The 19,905-nt window shown below is 39.9% G+C and overlaps 1 protein-coding gene across 1 annotated transcript in view; it reads left to right on the top strand.

Moving 5' to 3' along the window:
* The window catches only part of LOC122310866 (NPC intracellular cholesterol transporter 1-like), a 58,338-nt gene that overhangs the window by 21,699 nt on the left and 16,734 nt on the right, over positions 1-19,905 (top strand). Inside the window, exons 15-18 of the mRNA XM_043125088.1 lie at positions 14,891-14,986; positions 15,055-15,162; positions 16,502-16,615; positions 16,750-16,833. Coding sequence (XP_042981022.1) covers positions 14,891-14,986; positions 15,055-15,162; positions 16,502-16,615; positions 16,750-16,833 — 402 coding nt within the window. The remainder of the gene's footprint in view (positions 1-14,890; positions 14,987-15,054; positions 15,163-16,501; positions 16,616-16,749; positions 16,834-19,905) is intronic.

The following is a 19,905-nucleotide window of genomic DNA, read 5'->3' as shown; positions in this document are numbered from 1 at the left end:
TGGTAGCACATGGTGATTCAAGCCAAAGTTTGGTACTACAACAAGAAGAATAAAACGAAAAAAAAGGGGTAGCAGGGGAACGTACAACCATAGAGAGGAATTTTTGGTGTGCTATATCGGAAAGAGGTTGTGGTTGCCTGTCTGATGTCTACCCAGCGGAAAGTGAGGTGCAGAGGGCACTCTTTGGTTCTTTGGTTTGAAGGAGGAAGTAGCGGGCATGAAAGGGGATATAAGATTTTTGAAGAATGCTGTAGAAGAACTGATAAGTAGAGTGGATAGGGGCTTGAATTGTAACTTGAGCCAAGGAGGCAAAAGGAATGATGGGCCTAGACCAACGGTGAATCAACAGAGGACTGCCTCAGGGAAAGCCAAACTTGGCTTGGGCTTGGGCCGTCCAGGCCCAACTTAAAAAATGAGATGGTGTTTGAAATGGGCTGGACCCACACCTAAGGCCCAAAGGATGGCGCAATTTGAGGTGTGCTCCTTGTCCATTGCCAAGCCCGTGATGATGCCGGATCTGCGAACACAGAATTTATCGCTGCTTTTGCCAGCGAGGTTTGGGGGAGATTCTTGCAATGTCTGTGTCAGAGATACGATGGTCTGTGAACGCAATATTTGTGCGAATGGACGGGTGGCTCAGTTTGAGGTGGGATCTGCGTCCACTGCTGCGATCGATACGGTGTTGGCATTGGGAACGCAAAAGGCTCTGATCTTCTTGTCGGTGAGGTCTGAGGGAGATTCCAACAACGTTTGTGCCGGAGATCTAGAAGCAAGGTTGACGCGCATGTTTCTGGAGGATGGGGGAGGCACGGCAAGGCATGGCGCTGTACTGAGAGGGCTGCCACTCTGTGGGTTGTCACATAACAATAACACGCCGGCGAGCTCTAGGTTGTAGTCAGGCACCATGCTAGGAGGGCTGCCACTCTATGGGCAGGCACAGAACACACTGATGTCTGAGTTTGTGGTGGATGGAAGGGTTGTAATGGTTTCAGAAACTCTGCAACAAGGGGAGGCAACACTAAATGGGTTGCCAGACGGTGTTGAGCAGGAGCAAGGGTCACAAATGTCTAGTATGGTGAAGTTCCTAGTAGATTTTGCTAAAGTTCCTGCTGTTTTGGATGTCAAAGTTTTAGCCGAAGTATCTCTTGCGGTATTTTCTTCTCATTAAATAAACAATAGCTCACGGGTTACAAAGGTAAGTTTGGGATTCAATTTGAATTTCCACTAACTACCTGACTTTATCCTATCTAAATATATGCAAGTTTAATTTAAATACAAGATAACTATTTAGAAAACATATCCTATTGGGAGACTGCCGCATCTTAAGTAAAGAAAACCCTAGTTTCCTTTGATACCCTCCCTCAAATTGATGCTAGTGAGTCAACTAGCAGCAATTTGCTAACTAGATATTGATGCTGTTGTCGAGTCAAAGCTTTGGTGAAGATAGCAGCTACTTGGTGTTGAGTTGGCACATGAGGGAGAATCATAGCTTTAGACTCATAGGCATCTTGGATATAGTGACAATCAACCTCGATGTGCTTCGTACGTTCATGAAAAACTGGATTGGCTACAATTTGAATGGCACTTGTATTATCACCATGAAGAGGTGTGGGATGTGTTTGTGCAAACCTGAGTTCTAAAAGAATACCATGCAACCACATGATTTCTGAACATGCAACAGACATTGCCCTATATTCAGCCTCTATAGATGACTTGGATACACAATCTTGCTTCTTACACTTCCAAGAGATAAGTGAATCCCCAAGGAAGACACACCATCCAGTAGTAAAACGTCGAGAGTCTGGACAGCCAGCCCTATCTGCATCACTATAGACAGTCAAGTGAAGAGAAGAACCCCTTGGAAAAAACAGTCCACGATTAGGAGTCCCAAGTAGATAACGAATAATCTGACAAACAGCTACCAAATGGAGATGTCGAGGAGAATCCATGAACTTACTAATAGTGTGGACAACATAAGAGATATCAGGGCGCGTGATGATGAGATAAATCAAGCTGCCAACTAACTTACGATATAAGGTAGGATTTGGGAGAAGGTCACCTTCATCTTTTCTATACTTAACATTCACCTCCTGAAGAGTATCAACTGGAGTAGTATCTTCCAATCTCCCTAACTGAATTAAGTCCTGAATATACTTGTGTTGATTGATAAATAAACCATGTGGCTAAGACCGAACTTCCAACCCTAGAAAGTAGGTAAGATCCCCAAGATCCTTCATGTGAAACACATTATGAAGATGTTGTTGAAGTTTTTGAATCAATGGTCCATCCGAATCAGAGATGATAATATCATCTACACAACAAAAATACTACTCTAGCATCACCTTTGTGCAAAAATAAGGAAGCATTGTACTTTGCTTAAAAGAAAACCCTAGCGAAGTATTACGAAATTTCTCAAACCAAGCTCGAGGAGCTTGTTTAAGACCATACAACAACTTTTTCAATTTACATACAGCTGTAGGGAAGGAAATAGGCATACTAGATGGGAGCTTCGTGCAGATATCTTCCTTTAGATTGCCATACAAGAAAGCATTCTTGACATTCATCTTATGTAATTGCCAAGATTTAGAAGCAGCAAGGGCAAGTAACAAGCGAACAATAGTCATCTTGGCAACCGGAGCAAAGGTCTTATCATAATCTATACCATACTCTTGGCAATTCCCCAAAGCAACCAATCTAGCTTCGTATCGTTCCAGTGAGCCATCAGAATGAAGCTTGATTGAGTATACCCATTTACTACCAATGGGTTTGATCGAAGGAGGACATTGTACCACATCCCAAGTCTGATTATCCTCAAGTGCATCAAGTTCTGTTTGCATGGCTTGCCTCTAGCACTCATGTACCATAGCCTGTTTGTAAGAAGAAGGGATAACAATGGAAGATAGTATAGCAGTCAAAGAAGTAGGGGAAGAAAAACCATACCGATCTGGTGGGCGAGAGACACGGGTAGCTTTTCTAAGAATTGGAGCAACAGGAGCTATGGTGGATGTTGGATCAGGTGTCGGAGGAGGAAAATCTTGAGAAGTCATAGAAGACTCGACCAAAGGAGTGCGATGACATCGAGTGTAGACAAAACCAGGTTTAAATCGAGCCACTGGAGCAGACGAAGTATCAGGATTTGGCATAGGGAAGGGCACGGGCTCATCATGAAGAATTGAAAAACTAGGTGAGATAGGATTGACATGAGAGAAAAAATTGCTGATGTTCAAAAAACACAACATTCCTGGAAATTCGAGTTCTTTGTGCATTAGGATCATAGCAAAGAAATCCATTTTGAGTTGAACTATATCCAAGAAAAGCACATCAAACTGATTGAGCAGTCAATTTATATCTTTCATGTGGTGGAAGATGAATAAAACACACACAACCAAAGATATGCAAATCAGAATAGTTAGGTGTGTGACCAAACAGTATGGAATAGGGAGAAACATTATGTAAAACTGGTGTGGGCAATCGAATATTAAATGGACAGCAGTACCTAATGCTTCACACAAAAAACGAGATGGAACAGATGAATCAATAAGCAGAGCCCGGACCATATCAAGTAAATGTCGATTCTTACATTCAGCTACCCCATTTTGTTGTGGTGTAGATGCGCAAGAACGTTGGGAAAGAATACATTTTTCTTGAAGAAAATTCTGAAATTCATGAGACATATATTCACCCCCAGAATCAGATCATAAGACCTTGATAAAGGAAGCAAATTGTGTCTGAATGAGTGCAAAAAAGGCCTTGAAAACAGAAAATACTTCACTTTTAGTATGAAGAAAATAGATCCAAGTGAATCTACTGCAATCGTCAATAAAAGTAACAAAATACTTGTAGTGAGCATGTGATATAACCGGAGATATACCCCAAACATCGCTATGAATTATATCAAACATCCGAGAGGTATGAGAACCAGATTGTGGAAACGGTAACACTTTGCTTTTGGCAAGTTTGCAAGAGGTACAATCAAAAGAACTCATTTCCATTGAAACTGAATTTTTATTGTCAATAGCACCAGATTTAAACAAAGTTTGGAGTACATTAGGATTGGGATGGCCTTAACAATTTTAGTTTGGCTGAATTAATTTAAATAAATATAATCCACTAATAACCCCCCTCAAATTGATGCTGGTGTATCTACTAGCATCAATTTGCTAACTAGGAATTGATGCCTCTGTCTAGTCATCGCCTTCGTGAATATATCAGCTACTTGAAGATTCGTAGAGATATGAGGAAGTAGAATAGACTTAGCCTCATAGGCTTGACGAATATAGTGACAATCCACTTCAATATGTTTGGTACGCTCATGAAATACTGGATTGGCAGCAATTTGAATGGCACTAGTGTTGTCACCATGAAGAGGAGTTGGCTTGTCTTGCGAAAAATCAATCTCTTGAAGAATGACCCACAACCACATCACCTTAGAGCAAGCTGCTGACATAGCTCTATATTCAGCTTCAGTAGAAGATTTAGAAACACACTTTTGCTTGCATTTCCAGGAGATGAGTGAATCTCCAAGAAAGGTGCACCAACCAGTTGTAGAACGCCTAGAATTTGGGCAACCAGCCCAATCCACATCGCTATAAGCCATAAGTTGTAGAGAAGTGCCAGCAGGAAAAAGAACCCACGGTTAGGAGTCCCAATCAAATATCTGATAATACAACGAACAACCACTAAATGCAAGTGTCGAGGTGTGTCCATAAATTTACTAACAATATGGACAGCATATGAGATATCCGAACGTGTGATAGTGAGGTAGATTAGACTCCCAACAAGCTTCCTATATAATGTAGGATCAGAAATTAAATCACCCTCATCCTTCTGATATTTCACGTTGACTTCCATAGGAGTATCATCTGAAGTCGTCTCCCCCAACCCAGCCAACTAAACAAGGTCTTGGGTGTATTTATGTTGATTAATAAATAACCCATGTGGCTGATTATGAACTTCCAGCCCCAAGAAATAAGTCAACAGTCCCAAATCTTTCATATGAAAGACCTTATGAAGATTTATCTGAACCCTTTGAATAAATTCAATATCGGATCCAGTAATAATGATATCGTCCACATAGACCAACAGGAAAACAAAACCAGAATCACTCTTATGAAGGAACAAAGAAGCATCATACTCACTCTGAGTGAATTGAAACTCAAGTAAGGTATTGCGGAACTTCTCAAACCAAGCTCTGAGAGCTTGTTTTAGACCATATAATGATTTTTTCAGCTTACAAACATCATTAGCTGAGGAAAGTGGCATACTCAAAGGAAGTTTCATATAAATGTCTTCTTTTAGATCACCATGAAGGAAAGCATTCTTTATATCCATCTGATGCAATTGCCAAGACTAAGAAGTGGCAATGGCAAGAAGGAGACGAACAGGAGCAAACGTCTCGTCATAATCAATACCATATTCTTGTTTATTTCCCAAGGCTACCAAGCAAGCTTTATATCTCTCAAGGGACCCATCTGATCTAAGTTTCACAGAATACACCCACTTGCTACCAATAGGTGTCATAGAAGAAGGACAAGACACAATGTTCCAAGTGTCATTGGCCGCTAGTGCATCCATTTCTACTTGCATGGCATTCCTCCAACACTCATATTCCATAGCCTGCTTATAAGAGGAGGGAATAACAATAGAAGAAAGTGTAGCAATCATAGAAGAATGAGAGGAAAAACCATACCAATCCGGGGGTTTGGAGACTCTAGAAGTATGCCGATGAGATGGTGGATCATAAGATGTGTCAAGGGATTGATCAGGAGCCACGGGTAGATGCTCAGAGGGGGCAGAAAGAGCGGTCAGATCTGCTGGATGAGGTGATTTACGCCTGGTGTAAACACAACCAGGTTTAAATCAAGCGGAAGCTGGTGTAGAAGTTGTATCCTCATCTGAAAAATTAGGCAAAACGCAGAAACTAGGAGGAATAGGGTCTAGATGAGTACGAAAAAATTGTTGTTTATCAAAGAACACCACATTGCGAGAAACTCGAATGCGTTTAGCCTGAGGATCATAACAAACAAAACCCTTTTGAAAAGAATTATACCCTAAAAAAGCACATTTGATTGATTGAGCAGAAAGTTTGTGTCTTTCGTGAGATGGAAGATGCACAAAACAAACACAACCAAATGAATGCAATTGAGAATAGTCTGGGGAGTGCTCAAATAGCAAAGAATAAGGAGAAACATTGTCTAATACTGAAGTAAGTAATCTATTAATTAAATACATAGCAGTGGACAAAGTTTCACACCAAAAATGAGAGGGCACACCCGAATCAATTAGGAGAGCCCGGACCATATCAAGAAGATGACGATTATTTCTTTCAGCTACTCCATTTTGTTGTGGAGTATATGGACAAGAACGTTGAGAAATAATTCCTTGATCTTGAAGGAACATTTGAAACTCATTAGATATATATTCTCTTCCTGAATCGGAGCGAAGAACCTTAGGAGAAGCAGAAAATTGATTAGTGAGATAAGCCAAGAAATGCTTGAATACTGGAAATACTTCATTCTTAGTACGAAGAAATTAAATCCATGTAAAACGAGTATAATCATCAATAAACGTCACAAAATATTTATAACCATCATGAGATTCGAGCAGGGCAATACCCCATACATCACTATGAATAACATCAAAGGCGCGAATGGCATGAGATCCTTTTGAAGGAAAAGGCAAAACTTCACTTTTAGCTAGCTTACATGTATCACAATCAAAATTTAATTGATCAAGAGAATAGAGCTCTTTATTGCCAATTAAACCGGAAGATAACAACTTATGAAGTATGTGAGAATTGGGATGGCCCAAACGCCTATGCCAATCCTTCACACTCAAAGTACCAACATGATAAGAAAATGAAGATAAAGACTTTTGACTCAACAGATTTTGAATCTAAACATAAAGGAAACAACCGACCCTCTTTAGGACCCCTCGCGATCATCTTCCCGGTCACTTGATCCTGTACAAGACAACCAGAAGAAGTGAATGACACCCTACAATTGCTGTCAACTAATTGGCCAATATAAATCAGATTGGTATTTAATGAAGGAGACACCAAAACATTTTTCAAGGAAGGAGAAATATCACCTACGGCAATGATAGGTAGGGCACTATCATCTGCCGTGTGAATTTTTAGTGGACCAGCATACGGTGATATATTAACAAGAGAGTGAGAGGCACTTGTCTTATGGTTGGTGGCACCGGAATCAAAATACCAAGGTTTAAAGGCAGATTTAGTTTTACCTGAAATACTAAAAGCTGAAAGAGCTGAGATGATCATTTGTTGTACCATTTCTGGTGTAATAGAGGTGGGATTTTGAGAAGTGGAAGCTAGAACATGAGAGGAAGTGGCCAAGGTAGAACTAGCAGCACTAGTAGCCTCAGCAGCAGCTGAATAGGCAGTTTCTTGGCTACGTGGAGGACGTATCGGGCAATCCTTGATGATATGTCCTTGCTTCTTGCAATAGTTGCAAGTTTTCTTAGAGCAATTTGCAGCGATATGCCCATAACCTTTGCAACTATAGCATCGAGTAGTGCTCAAATCCCTCCCTTTGATTTTTCCTTGAGCTGCATATGCCATAGGAGCTGGAGTAGCTTGTTCCATGGCTGTTTGAGTCATCAATCTTTGCTCCTCTTGAAATATTTCTCCCAAACACATATCAAGTGAAGGCACAGGATCTCGGTTCATCATATTAGCACGAATAAATTCAAATTCAGGCCTTAGTTTCATAAGAAACTGTGCCCGCATGCTTGCTTCATGAACAGCTTAAATATCGGCCAAACTTGTTGCTGGAATTGATGTGTATACAATATCTGTATATTCAGCCCTCAAGTTACAAAAACCAGAATAAAACTCCTCCACAGAGAGAGCTCCTTGAGAGAAATTCGACATTTCTAGTTCAAGTTGAAATCTCCTAATTGCATTATTCTGAGTATACAGTCGCTTGAGATGATTCTACATATCACGAGCATTCTTGAATGAGCGTAAATTCAAGATAATATGGGGATCAACAGATCCAAGAATCCAAGACATGACTCGGGCATCCTTGCTTTTCCAAGAAGCCCGCTGATCTTTGTCCTCTGGTGCCACACTACTCCCATTAATATGACCCCAAAGTTCCTTCCCTTTCACCAAAAGTTGAAACTGAAAAGACCACGCAGCATAATTTTTTCCATTGAATCGAACCAGAAGAGAATCTCTAATTTAAGAAGACATGATAGACAAGAAACCCTAGCTGCAACCCTTGAGACTAGATAAAAAAAATAGCCACAACTCTAGAAACAGAAAAACCCTAACTGAAAAAAAAAATCTTAGAATCAGAAAAAAAAAAACTAGGACCTAGGATTTTGAACCTTGCTGTGATACCATAACAATTTTCTTTTTTCTGAATTAATTTAAATAAATATAATCCACTAATAGGCCTAAACGACGATGCCAATCTTTAGTACTTGTTTTGACAGCATTACACGAATTAAAAGAACTAGACTCAAGAAAAGCTGTACTAGGATTATTGGAAATAGCCAACCCTCCTTAGGACCCCTCGCGATCATCCTCCCGGACACTCGATCCTATACAACACAACTAGAAGATGAAAAAGAGACATTACAATTATTTTCAACAAGCTGTCCAACTGAAAGTAAACTGGAGGAAAGGTTAGGAGAAACCAAAACATTTCGAATGATAGTTGACACATTACCCACGGTAGAAATTGGTAGTGAACTACCACTTGCCTTGTGTATTTTGAGAGGACCATCATAGGACCGAAGATTATGTAAGGAAGTGGAATTATTAGTCGTATGATTTTAGGCACCAAAATCTATAAGCCATGAATTAGGGGATGACTTTGGTTTACTTGAGAGGCCTAAAGCGGAAAAGGCAGAAATATTCATTTGTGGTACCGTATCAAGAGTAAGAGTAGTAGAACTGGAACCAACAGGTACTGAAACATGAGTGGCGGCAGCAAGAGCTGTAGAAGAGGATGCTTCTGACGTACCAACCGAGGTGGAATAGGCACGCTCTTGCTTTCAGGGTGGTCGGATTGGGCAATCCTTGATAATATGTCCAGATTTTTTGATATAATTACAAAATTTCTTCAGACAGTGGGTGGCAATGTGACCAAAACCCTTGCAACTATAGCATTGTGTAGTGCTATAGTCTCGGCCCTTGGATTTCCTTTGTGCTGTAAATGCCACTTGAGCTGGAAGAGTCAGCTGCTGTTCCATTGTACTCCGAGTAAACAACCTTTGCTCCTCCCAAAGTAAATCACCCAAACAATCATCAAGAGAAGGAACTGGATCTCTATTCATTAATTGAGAATGAACAAATTCAAAATCTGGACGTAGTTTCATAAGAAACTGATCCCTCCTACTGGTTTCATGCACACTTTGCACATGAGGGAGAATTCAGCCCACAGATTTGAAAAACCAGAATAGAATTCCTCTATAGATAAGGCACCTTGAGAAAAATTAGCCATCACATATTCTAGCTGAAACCTTCTAGCAGAATTATTTTAAGTATAGATTCTCTTCAAATACTCCCACATAGCCTTGGAGGTTCTGTAGGGTTGAAGATTGAGAATGATGTGAGGCTCCATAGAGCCTAGGATCCAAGACATGATCTTGGCATCCTTACTCTCCCACTTAGACCTCTCCGTAGCACTTTCTGGGGCTAGAATATTGCCATCAACATGACTCCAAAGTTCTTTACCCTTGACAAGAAGTTGAAGATGAAATTCCCATGCAGAATAATTTTTACCATTGAAACGAATGCACAAGGAATCAGATTTTTCAGATGCCATGAGGACAAACCTGTCAAATTTCGAGAGTCAAAAATTGTCCAGAACTGGGAAATCACCACCAAATAGAGTCTCGAGAGCCAGAAACTGAGACAGAGAGTGCCGAAATATTCCCTGGTGGTCTGGACCGAGAGCACGAAAGTCACTGAGAAGCCGAATGCCAGAACAAGGCAACCTAGTTGCCGAAAACAGTATAATCCAGCACAGAAAATGCCGACAGATTAAGAGGACCCAACAGAAGGCGGCGTACTACCCCACAGATCACCCAGACAATGCCGATAGTCACACGAGAGGCCAAAAACAACCCCTGAATACAGCACAGAGGATGCTGATAAAGAGAAACCTGGCTGTCTACGATAGGCACGAAGGCACAGAAGTGCCGAGAATACCCAGACCAAGAATACAATTCCAGGGAAAAAAAAATTTGAAGGAGGCATAGTAATTAGGAACCTGCTCTAGATACCATGTCAAAGTTTTAGCCGAAGTACCTCTTGAGGTATTTTCTTCTCATTAAATAAACAATAGTTCATGGGTTACAAAGATAAGATTGGGATTCAATTTGAATCTCTACTAACTACCTGACTTTATTCTATCTAAATATATACAAGTTTAATTTAAATACAAGATAACTATTTAGAAAATGTATCCTATTAGGAGACTGCCGCATCTTAAGTAAAGAAAACCCTAGTTTCCTTTGATATTGGAGAGAGAGAGTGGGAAGGAGAAGGGGGAGGTAGAAGGGAAAGGAACTTTGATCCTTTTTGAGTCAAATAAAAATCCAATAGAGGTTGAGGAGCCTACAGGTGATGATCCTGCACCAATTTGTATTATTTCTCCTACTCTATCCTCCAATTGGGTAATGAAAAAAGCGGAGGAATTCAGAGGTGTGGGGATATCATGTGAGGTCTATGAAGATCAATTCAAGGCAATTCTAACACCAATTGAGGCTGGACAATATCACCATGGAACAGAGTTAAAAATAAATAGGGAGTTGAGGAGGCTAACTTGGTCTATTAACTATGATGGAAAGGAGGGGAGTGCAAGTCTTGGAAGGAGCAAAGGGAGGGCTAGAATAGTTGATAAATGAAGCCCAAGATTCTTATTTGGAATGTTAGGGAGTTGAACGAGATCAAAAAATGCCTTCGAATAAGATCTTTGTTAAGACAATGGAAGATGGACATCATTTGTTTGGTGGAAACTAAATTGAAGCTTATCACAAGAAGAATTATCCAGAGTATTTGGATCTACTAGTACATAGGTTGGTCATATCCACCCTCGAATGGGGCATTGGGTGGAGTATTGGTAATGTGGGATAAAAGGGTGGTGGAAAACCTTGATGAGTTTTTGGAGGAATACTCGGAGGGGTGTTCGTTTAAAAATTCTGAATTTGGTTTTTTATGGGCCTTTGTTGGGGTTTATGGTCCTAATTTGGATTGTGAGCGGCAGTTACTTTGGGATGAGCTTGCAGGCTTATATACTTGGTGGGAGGTTCCATGATGTATTGGTGGAGATATCAATGTGACAAGGTTTCCTAGCGAAAGATCGGGGGAGGGCCGACAAAACCATGCTATGGTGGAATTTTCGGATTTCATATTCGAGTTGAAACTCATGGATATTCCTCTTATTTAGGGGGGGGGGGGGGGGGTGAATATACATGGTCTAATAATCATGCCTAGTCAAGACTGGATAGATTCCTCATATCTCTGTTGTGGGAGATGCAATTTCCAGATGTATGTTAGAAAAGACTTCCATGGATATGTTCAGATCACTTTCCTATAATGTTAGATTGTGGAGGAATCCAAGAGGGAAGAAGGCCTTTTAAATTTGAGAATATGTGGCTAAAAACTGATGGTTTTGTGGAATTGATTAGGCAATGGTGGAGCTCATATAAACTCCAGGGCACTCCAAGCAACGTATTGGCTGGAAAATTGAAAGATTTGAAGCAAGATTTGAAGACATGGAACAAACAGGTACTTGGTAACGTAGTATTACAGAAGAAGTCCTTACTTCAAGAGTTACAAAGCTTGGATGGTGTAGAAGACAAGAACAATCACATAGGCCAAGTAGTTTCTGAATTAGAAAGGGTGATTCTAATGGAGGAGATTTCATGGAGGCAAAAGTCAAGGTCATTGTGGCATAGGGAGGGGACAGATGTACAAAGTTTTTTCATCAAGTTGCAAACTCACATAGGAGGTTTAATGCCATTAAGACCATGACCATAGATGGCGGTGTATCTTCAGACCAATTAGCGATAAAAGACCATGTTGTTGGACATTTTGAACAATTGTTGACGGAACCTTATGCATGGAGGCCTAGAGTAAATGGTCTAGCTTTTGAGGCCATTGATCAAAATAGTATGGTTTTGCTAGAGAGACCATTCGAAGAGGAAGAGGTACAACAAGTAATTAGAAAAATGAATAAAGATAAAGCTTCGGGCCCGGATGGTTTTACTTTGGCCTTTTTTCAGACTTGCTGGGAGGTGGTGAGAGAGGATGGCATGCAAGTTTTTTAGGCATTTTTCACTTTTGGAAAATTTGAGAAGAGTTTAAATGCTACTTTTATTGCACTTGTCCCTAAAAAGAATGGTGCAATAGAGATTTTAGGCCTATTAGTCTTGTGGGGCGTGTACAAGTTACTCCCAAACATCCTTGCTAATAGGATGGACACTGTTATGGATAAAAGTATCTCTATGTCTCAAAATGCCTTTGTGAGAGGTAGACAAATATTGGACTCCGTTCTTATTGCTAATGAATGTTTGGACAACAGGATCAAGTCGGGAGTCTTGGGCCTTTTATGCAAATTAGACATGGAGAAGGCCTATGATCATGTTAATTGGGAATTTCTATTCTATTTGTTGAGTCGATGTGGATTTGGGGAAATATGGAGGGGGTGGATGAGGCATTGTGTGTCAACAATTTGCTTCTCGGTCTTGGTAAATGGTGATCCCATGGGTTTCTTTAATAGTTCGCGGGGGTTGTGAGAAGGTGATCCACTATCATCTCTCTTATTTTGTCTTTGTTTTGGGGCCCTAAGCAGAATGGTGTCGGCTTCTATAGAGGGTAGATTTTTTTCAGGATTTTCAGTGGGGGATAATAATCATGGCTCCCCCATTATTTCACATCTCGTTTGTAGATAACACGCTGCCATTTTGTGAGGAAAACTTTGGACATATTCATCTTTGAAATCTATCTTACTTTGCTTTGAAGTGGTATTCGGGTTAAAAATAAATCTCGCTAAGACAGATGGTTGCTGTGGGTGATGTGAGCAATATTTTAGGTGGTTGGCTAACATACTGGATTGTGTGGTCTCTTCGCTGCCAATGAAGTACCTTGGTCTTCCGTTGAGAGCATCATTTAAAGTTAAGACAATTTGGGAGGAGGTGTTAGAGAAAATAGAGCATAGGCTGTCCAGGTGGAAAATGTTGTATCTATCTAAAGGGGGGATTACACTCATTAAGGGTACTTTATTAAACCTTCCCACATATGTCTTGTCTTTATTTCCCCTTCCAGCCAGTGTTGCATCTCGGATTGAGAAAATTCAATGTGGATTGGGGGTTCGCAACATGAGGGCTTTTAATAAGGCTCTTCTTGGGAAATGGTTGTGGCCATATACTTATAAGAGGGAAACCTTATGGAAGGGGGTGATTGATACGAAATATGGTAGTGCAGAGAGAGAAAGAGGGGGGGGGGGGGGGGATGTATTCTAATGAAGGTAGGGGGGCATATGGTGTGGGGTTATGGAAGTATATCCAGAAAGGTTGGTGGTCTTTTTTTAGTAACACTAGGCTGTGTATGAGGGATGGCAGTAAAATCAGTTTTTGGCATGATGTTTGGATGGGAGATATGGCTCTTAAGGATGCTTATCCCACTATTTTCAGAATTGCATGGAAACAAGATGCTATGGTGGATGACATGCGGGCAATTACTAATGGCTCTCAAGAAATGAAACATTAGCCTCACTAGGGAGGCACATGATTGGGAAGTAAGTGTACTGGTGGAATTCTTCAAACTGCTATATAACATTACTTCTATTGTTACAGTGGTGAATAAGATGGAATGGAGACCTTCTAGTAAAGGAAAATTTTTGGTATGCTCTTTCTATGATACACTTACAACTTTAGCTAGGCATAATTTTCCTTGGAAGAACATATGGAGGAGTAAAGCACCTACCAATGCTGCGTTCTTTGTTTGGACAGCAGCCCTAGGGAAGATTATGACCATTGATAACCTAAGAAAACGTGGACTTATAATCACTGACTGGTGCTGTATGTGCAGAAATAGTGGTGAAACAGTGGATCATTTACTCCTACATTGTGAGTTTGCTCGGGCCATATGGAATTACTTTTTCAGCAGAGTGGGATTTGCATAGGTAATGCCGGGAAGGGTGGTTGAACTACTAGCAAGTTGGAGAGGGATTACAAGGACACCACAGATTGCAGCTGTGTGGAAGATGGCTCCCATTTGTATTTTTTGGTGCATTTGGAGTGAAAGAAATGAGATATTTTGAGGATCATGAATGCTCCTTGGAAGAGTTTAATACTAGAAGACTTTATTTATGTGGGCCATTACTATAGATTTAAATGGTCTTAGCTTCCATGATTTCCTTGTAATAGTTTCTAGTTCCTAAATTGGTGTAATCACATGTATACTTCCTATGTATTTGAGCTATGTCTATCTTTATATCAATAAAATATCTTCTTATTTATAAAAAAAGAAAAAAGGTGTGCACAAAAAGATTTTGAAGTTCATCCAGCATGCGCTACCTATCTTCAAAGCACTGATCATTCCTTTCCATCCATATTTTATGTTTCTAAAGGCTTCTATGTCTGGACTCCTTTGTTCTTTTTGAGATATTAAAGGAGACGTAGTCATTAGGAATAGTGCATGCCTGGGGCTCGTTATGATTGACAATGACCAGTAATTTATTTATTTATTTTTTGATAAGTAAGACAATGACCAGTAATTTAATTTGTAAGTTGAAGGCTTAAATACCTCATTTTGTGGCATATCTAGAGCGTGTTATTATTACCCTGCTGTCGTGATTTTTGCTTTGTTTATGTATTGGCATTGAATGTCTGTACTTTCTGCTGTCAGCATTACACTTCTGCGGACACATGCTTGAGTGCATTTAAGGCCCCACTGGATCCAAGTACTGCCTTAGGAGGATTTTCCGGGAACAATTACTCCGAGGTAAAATATTCATCTTTGCTTAGGTATCTGGGTATATACTAATCTTATGATGACATTGCAATTTTCAGGCTTCTGCATTTGTTGTTACCTACCCAGTCAATAATGCAGTTGATGAAGTAGGCAATGAGAATGGGAAAGCAGTGGCTTGGGAAAAAGCTTTCATACAGTTAGCAGAGGTTTGAGTTTGTCATGTAGATTTTACGTGTTATTGATATGTTATTGTCTCCCTGTACATTGTTCTTCTGTTCTTTAGCTTCTTTTAATTATGTGTTATTGGAGTCCCATTTTTCATGCTTCATTTAGTTAGTCAAATGTTTGGTATAGTAGAAGCTTTTCTTCCATCTAGTTGAACGAGGATATATAATGTGCTATTTAAAGAGGAATATCAAAGAGGGAGAAGTTTGTGAAAATGATGTATTAAACAGAGAAATGAGAGAATATGGTTTTACATAAAATATTTGTGCAGAAGAGAAATGCGAACGCTGATTAGTTTATGAGATTTTTAAAGCCAAACATAGTGTAATTAGGATTGAAGCTTAGTTGAGTGAAATTGAGTTATCTAAGGAGGAATGCTTCTTTGCAATTCTTATAAATTTTAGGGCTACTATATTGTGGTGTTGGAACGAAAACTAGATGTAACTACTATATTTTGCTAGTGAATTGGATCTTTTCCTCCATGTATGCGTGTATGTCTTGGTTTAGATGGGGCTGGGGGAGGGGTTGGGGATAGCTGAGTTGATTCTATAGCCCATGCCAAGTGCAGGAGGAGGAGGTGCTCATAACATACTGAAATAAGCTGATCTTGTTGAAAGAACCACATACAAAGATGCGTGGCAATCTAAGACAAGACAAAAGTTACATGGTGCCCCCCATCTTACTTAGAACAGGACATGCTCTTGTTTCTTGTCACCCTGCTATTTGCTGGTCTGGGAAGTTTCCCCAGCACTTTATAGTTAAATTTATTAGCACACAGTTGTTATTGTTGCTTACGGAAAATGATCAATGAGAAAACAAAAGTGGTAATGGATTCTATTATCTCCAGTGTGTTTTATTCTCATTTATTTTATTTACTAATTAAACATTTAATCTAGGAATTTTTTCCTTAGTTTTAAGATTCATTACTTCTCTCTATTTTTTTTAATAGTTTGATTATTACCAACCGCATTCTCTTGTGCCTGCAATCATATATACACTCAAGGTGTCCTCTTATTAGAGGAAAGCCTTGCTAAAGGCACATCCATGTATTGTCCCGTATACCTGGGCCTTTGCCTATTCTTATGTTCAGTAAAATTTTGTTTATAGATATTTGAAAAAAAAAACAAAAAAAAAAAAACAAAAAAAAAAAAACAAAAAAAAACAAAAAAACAAAAAAACAAAAAAAAAACAAAAACAAAAACGTTCATGCATGTATTGCTTTTTTAATGCAAATTGTCTTTGTATTAATTTATTGTGACAGATTATATATTTTTGAAATGATTGCATCAGTGTTAACATTTATACCAAACACATTGACAGGAGGAGCTGCTGATGATGGTGCAGTCTAGCAATCTCACTCTTTCCTTTTCATCCGAAAGCTCAATTGAGGAAGAACTGAAAAGAGAAAGTACTGCTGATGTTATAACAATCATAGTAAGTGATTAGAGAATTGGCATTATCATATTAAGCAAGCGAGTGTAAGAGTGAGATACAATGATAGTGACTATTTGTTTAAACAAGTGAGTTTATTTAATTGTTTTTTCTGTTCTTGTACAACTTTGTATCAGATAAGCTATCTCGTAATGTTTGCTTACATATCAGTGACCTTGGGAGATGCACCTCATTTATCCTCCTTTTACCTATCATCCAAGGTATATTTTAAAATATGCTAAAGTTCTTGATCCATTTATGTTTAAGCACAAGCGTGTTAATGCTTGTGAGCATGCACGCATTACTTTAATAAGCACTAGCATGTGGCTAATTAAGTTATTGTTATTATTAACTGTTGTGATAGTTATTACTGCTATTGTTACTGTTGCTGATGATGGTTTGTGTTGGGAGCTGTTCTGACTCAGAGACGATTCTAAATAAAGGAGGGACGAAATTTAACGTGGTTCGGCAATTGCCTACGTCCACAGCTGCTGTAATTTCACTATAAAACGATTTTTACAGATAAAACTCTCTCTCTGCTCACCCACTCTCTTCCTCTCTTCTTCCTCTCTTCTGCACTCATTGCTGCACACTGATACTCACTTAAGCTCTCCTATTTATAGGAGAGCATATCAGTACTATGCAGCAAATTGCTGCATGATTTTAGGAAGAGGTGGGGAGGTGCCTAACAAAAGCACCGAACGGTGCCTTATATGCCAAAATAGTAAACGGTGAGCCATGCACCGTTTACTTCTTTGTCTCCATCTGCAACAATCTCCCACTTGGAGACAAATGAGTCTACATATCTTCATAGCAATTATCACAGCAACTTCAAATCATGCCTTTAAGTACGGAGGCCAACTGAAGCTATACACAGCTTCAGTTTGTCAGCAGTAACGACTTTTGTAAACATGTCTGCTGGGTTTTCTGCTCCTCGAATCTTCTCAAGTATCAGCTGTCCACTATCGAGAAGAGATCGAATAAAATGGTATCGCAACTGTATGTGTTTTGTTCTGGAATGAAAGGCTGGATTCTTTGCAAGAAAAATAGCACTCTGACTATCACTGTGCAGAATGCCTTTTTCATTCTTCTTTCCCAATTCCTCCAAGAATGATTGCAACCAAACCATTTCCTTCCCTGCTTCAGTTATAGCAACGTATTCAGCTTCTGTAGTTGAGAGAGCAACAATCTTCTGTAACTTAGAAGCCCACGATACAGCTGTACCACCCAGCGTATACACAAATCCAGTAGTACTTTTTCTGCTGTCAACGTCACCTGCTAAATCAGCATCTACATATCCCTGTAGTTTTAAACCTGCTTTTGTAAAGCATAGTGACGTATCTGAAGAGCTTTGTAGATATCTCAAAATCCACTTAACTGCTTCCCAATGCTGCTTTCCTGGATTACTCATGTATCTGCTCACAGCTCCCACTGCTTGTGCAATATCTGGCCTTGTACAGACCATGGCGTACATAAGACTACCAATAGCAGATGCATAGGGTATTCTGTTCATGCATTCTTGCTCTTCCTCCGTCTTTGGCGACTGATCCTTAGTTAGTCGAAAGTGACTAGCTAAGGGTGTGCTCACTGGTTTCGCCTTGTCCATGTTAAACCTTTTGAGCACCTTCTTCACATACTCCTCCTGCGAGAGCTTGAGAGTATCATTAGACCTGTCTCTAATAATTCTCATACCAAGGATTTGTTTTGCAGCACCCAAATCCTTCATCTCAAATTGCTTTGACAACTGCTTCTTCAGTTTATTGATTTCCTCGATGCTTGACCCTGCAACGAGCATATCATCCACATATAACAGTAGGATAATATAAGAGTTGTCAAAGTTCTTCATATAGCAACAATGGTCAGCCTGCAGTCTTGTAAATCCATTACTGCACATGAAGTTGTCAAACTTCCGGTACCATTGTCGTGGAGCTTGTTTTAGGCCATACAAGCTCTTCTTCAGTTTGCAAACTAGATTCTCTTTTCCCTTCACTGAGAATCCTTGTGGCTGGTGCATATAAATGTCTTCCTCCAAATCACCATGAAGGAATGCAGTCTTCACATCTAACTGCTCAAGATGTAGATTCTCTGCAGCCACAATTGCCAACACTAGCCTGATCGTTGTTAATTTTACAACTGGGGAGAAAATGTCTGTGTAGTCGACACCTTCTTTTTGTTGAAACCCCTTCACGACCATTCTGGCTTTGTAGCGCTTGCTACCATTGTGCTCTTCCTTAATTCTGTACACCCATTTATTGTGCAAAGCCTTCTTGCCTTTTGGAAGCTTAGTTAGCTCCCATGTCTGATTTGACATCAGTGACTCCATCTCATCTTGCATGGCTTTCTCCCACTTGATCGAATCTTCAATTCGTAGAGCTTCATCATAACTTTCCGGTTCACCACTATCTGTTAGCAAGATGTAGTATAGAGATGGTGAGAACCGCTGTGGTGGCCTGATTGTCCTTGAAGATCTTCGAATAACAGTGAGTGGTGTACGTTGTTCGATCTGTGGATCATCATTCTCTTGATCCTCGTTCTGATCAGTGTTGACTCGAGTAACATCAAAGTCAACAACCTCAGGTTTCTTTGGCTGCTCCTCAGGTTCAGCTTGTAACCTAGCTTTGTACAGAACCTGCTCATTGAAAATCACATTTCTACTTCTGATGATTTTGCGATTTTTATCATCCCAAAATCGATAGCCAAATCTTCATCACCATAACCGATGAAAAAACATTTTCTAGATTTGGCTTCTAACTTGTTACGATCAGTAGAATCTATGTGAACATATGATACACAGCCAAAAACTTTCAAATGGGAAAGATTTACCTTCTTTCCGCTCCAGACTTCCTCTGGTAGATCGAACTTTAAGGGAACTGAAGGTCCCCGATTAATCAAATAGGCTGCAGTGTTAACTGCATCAGCCCAAAAACATTCAGGCAATCCTGAATTCAGACTCATGCTTCTGGCACGTTCGTTGAGAGTTCTGTTCATGCGTTCAGCTATGCCATTCTGCTGCGGTGTCCCGGGAATAGTCTTCTGAAATCTAATCCCATTTGCAGCACAGAATTCTTTGAACCCTCCGTCGATGTACTCTCCTCCATTATCTGACCTTAGACATTTTAACTTCAAGCCTGTTTCATTTTCAACCATGGCTTTCCACTTCTTGAAAGTATCAAATGTGTCAGATTTATTTTTCAAAAAATAAACCCATACTTTCCTGCTTGAGTCATCAATAAATGAAACATAGTACCGCGATCCTCCAAGAGAAGCGACTGGGGATGGCCCCCACAAATCTG

This window comes from Carya illinoinensis, chromosome 5 (assembly GCF_018687715.1).
Source record: "Carya illinoinensis cultivar Pawnee chromosome 5, C.illinoinensisPawnee_v1, whole genome shotgun sequence".
Taxonomy (NCBI): Eukaryota; Viridiplantae; Streptophyta; class Magnoliopsida; order Fagales; family Juglandaceae; genus Carya; species Carya illinoinensis.
The sequence above is the reverse complement of the archived record's forward strand: the minus strand, read 5'-3'. Positions and strand labels throughout refer to the sequence as shown.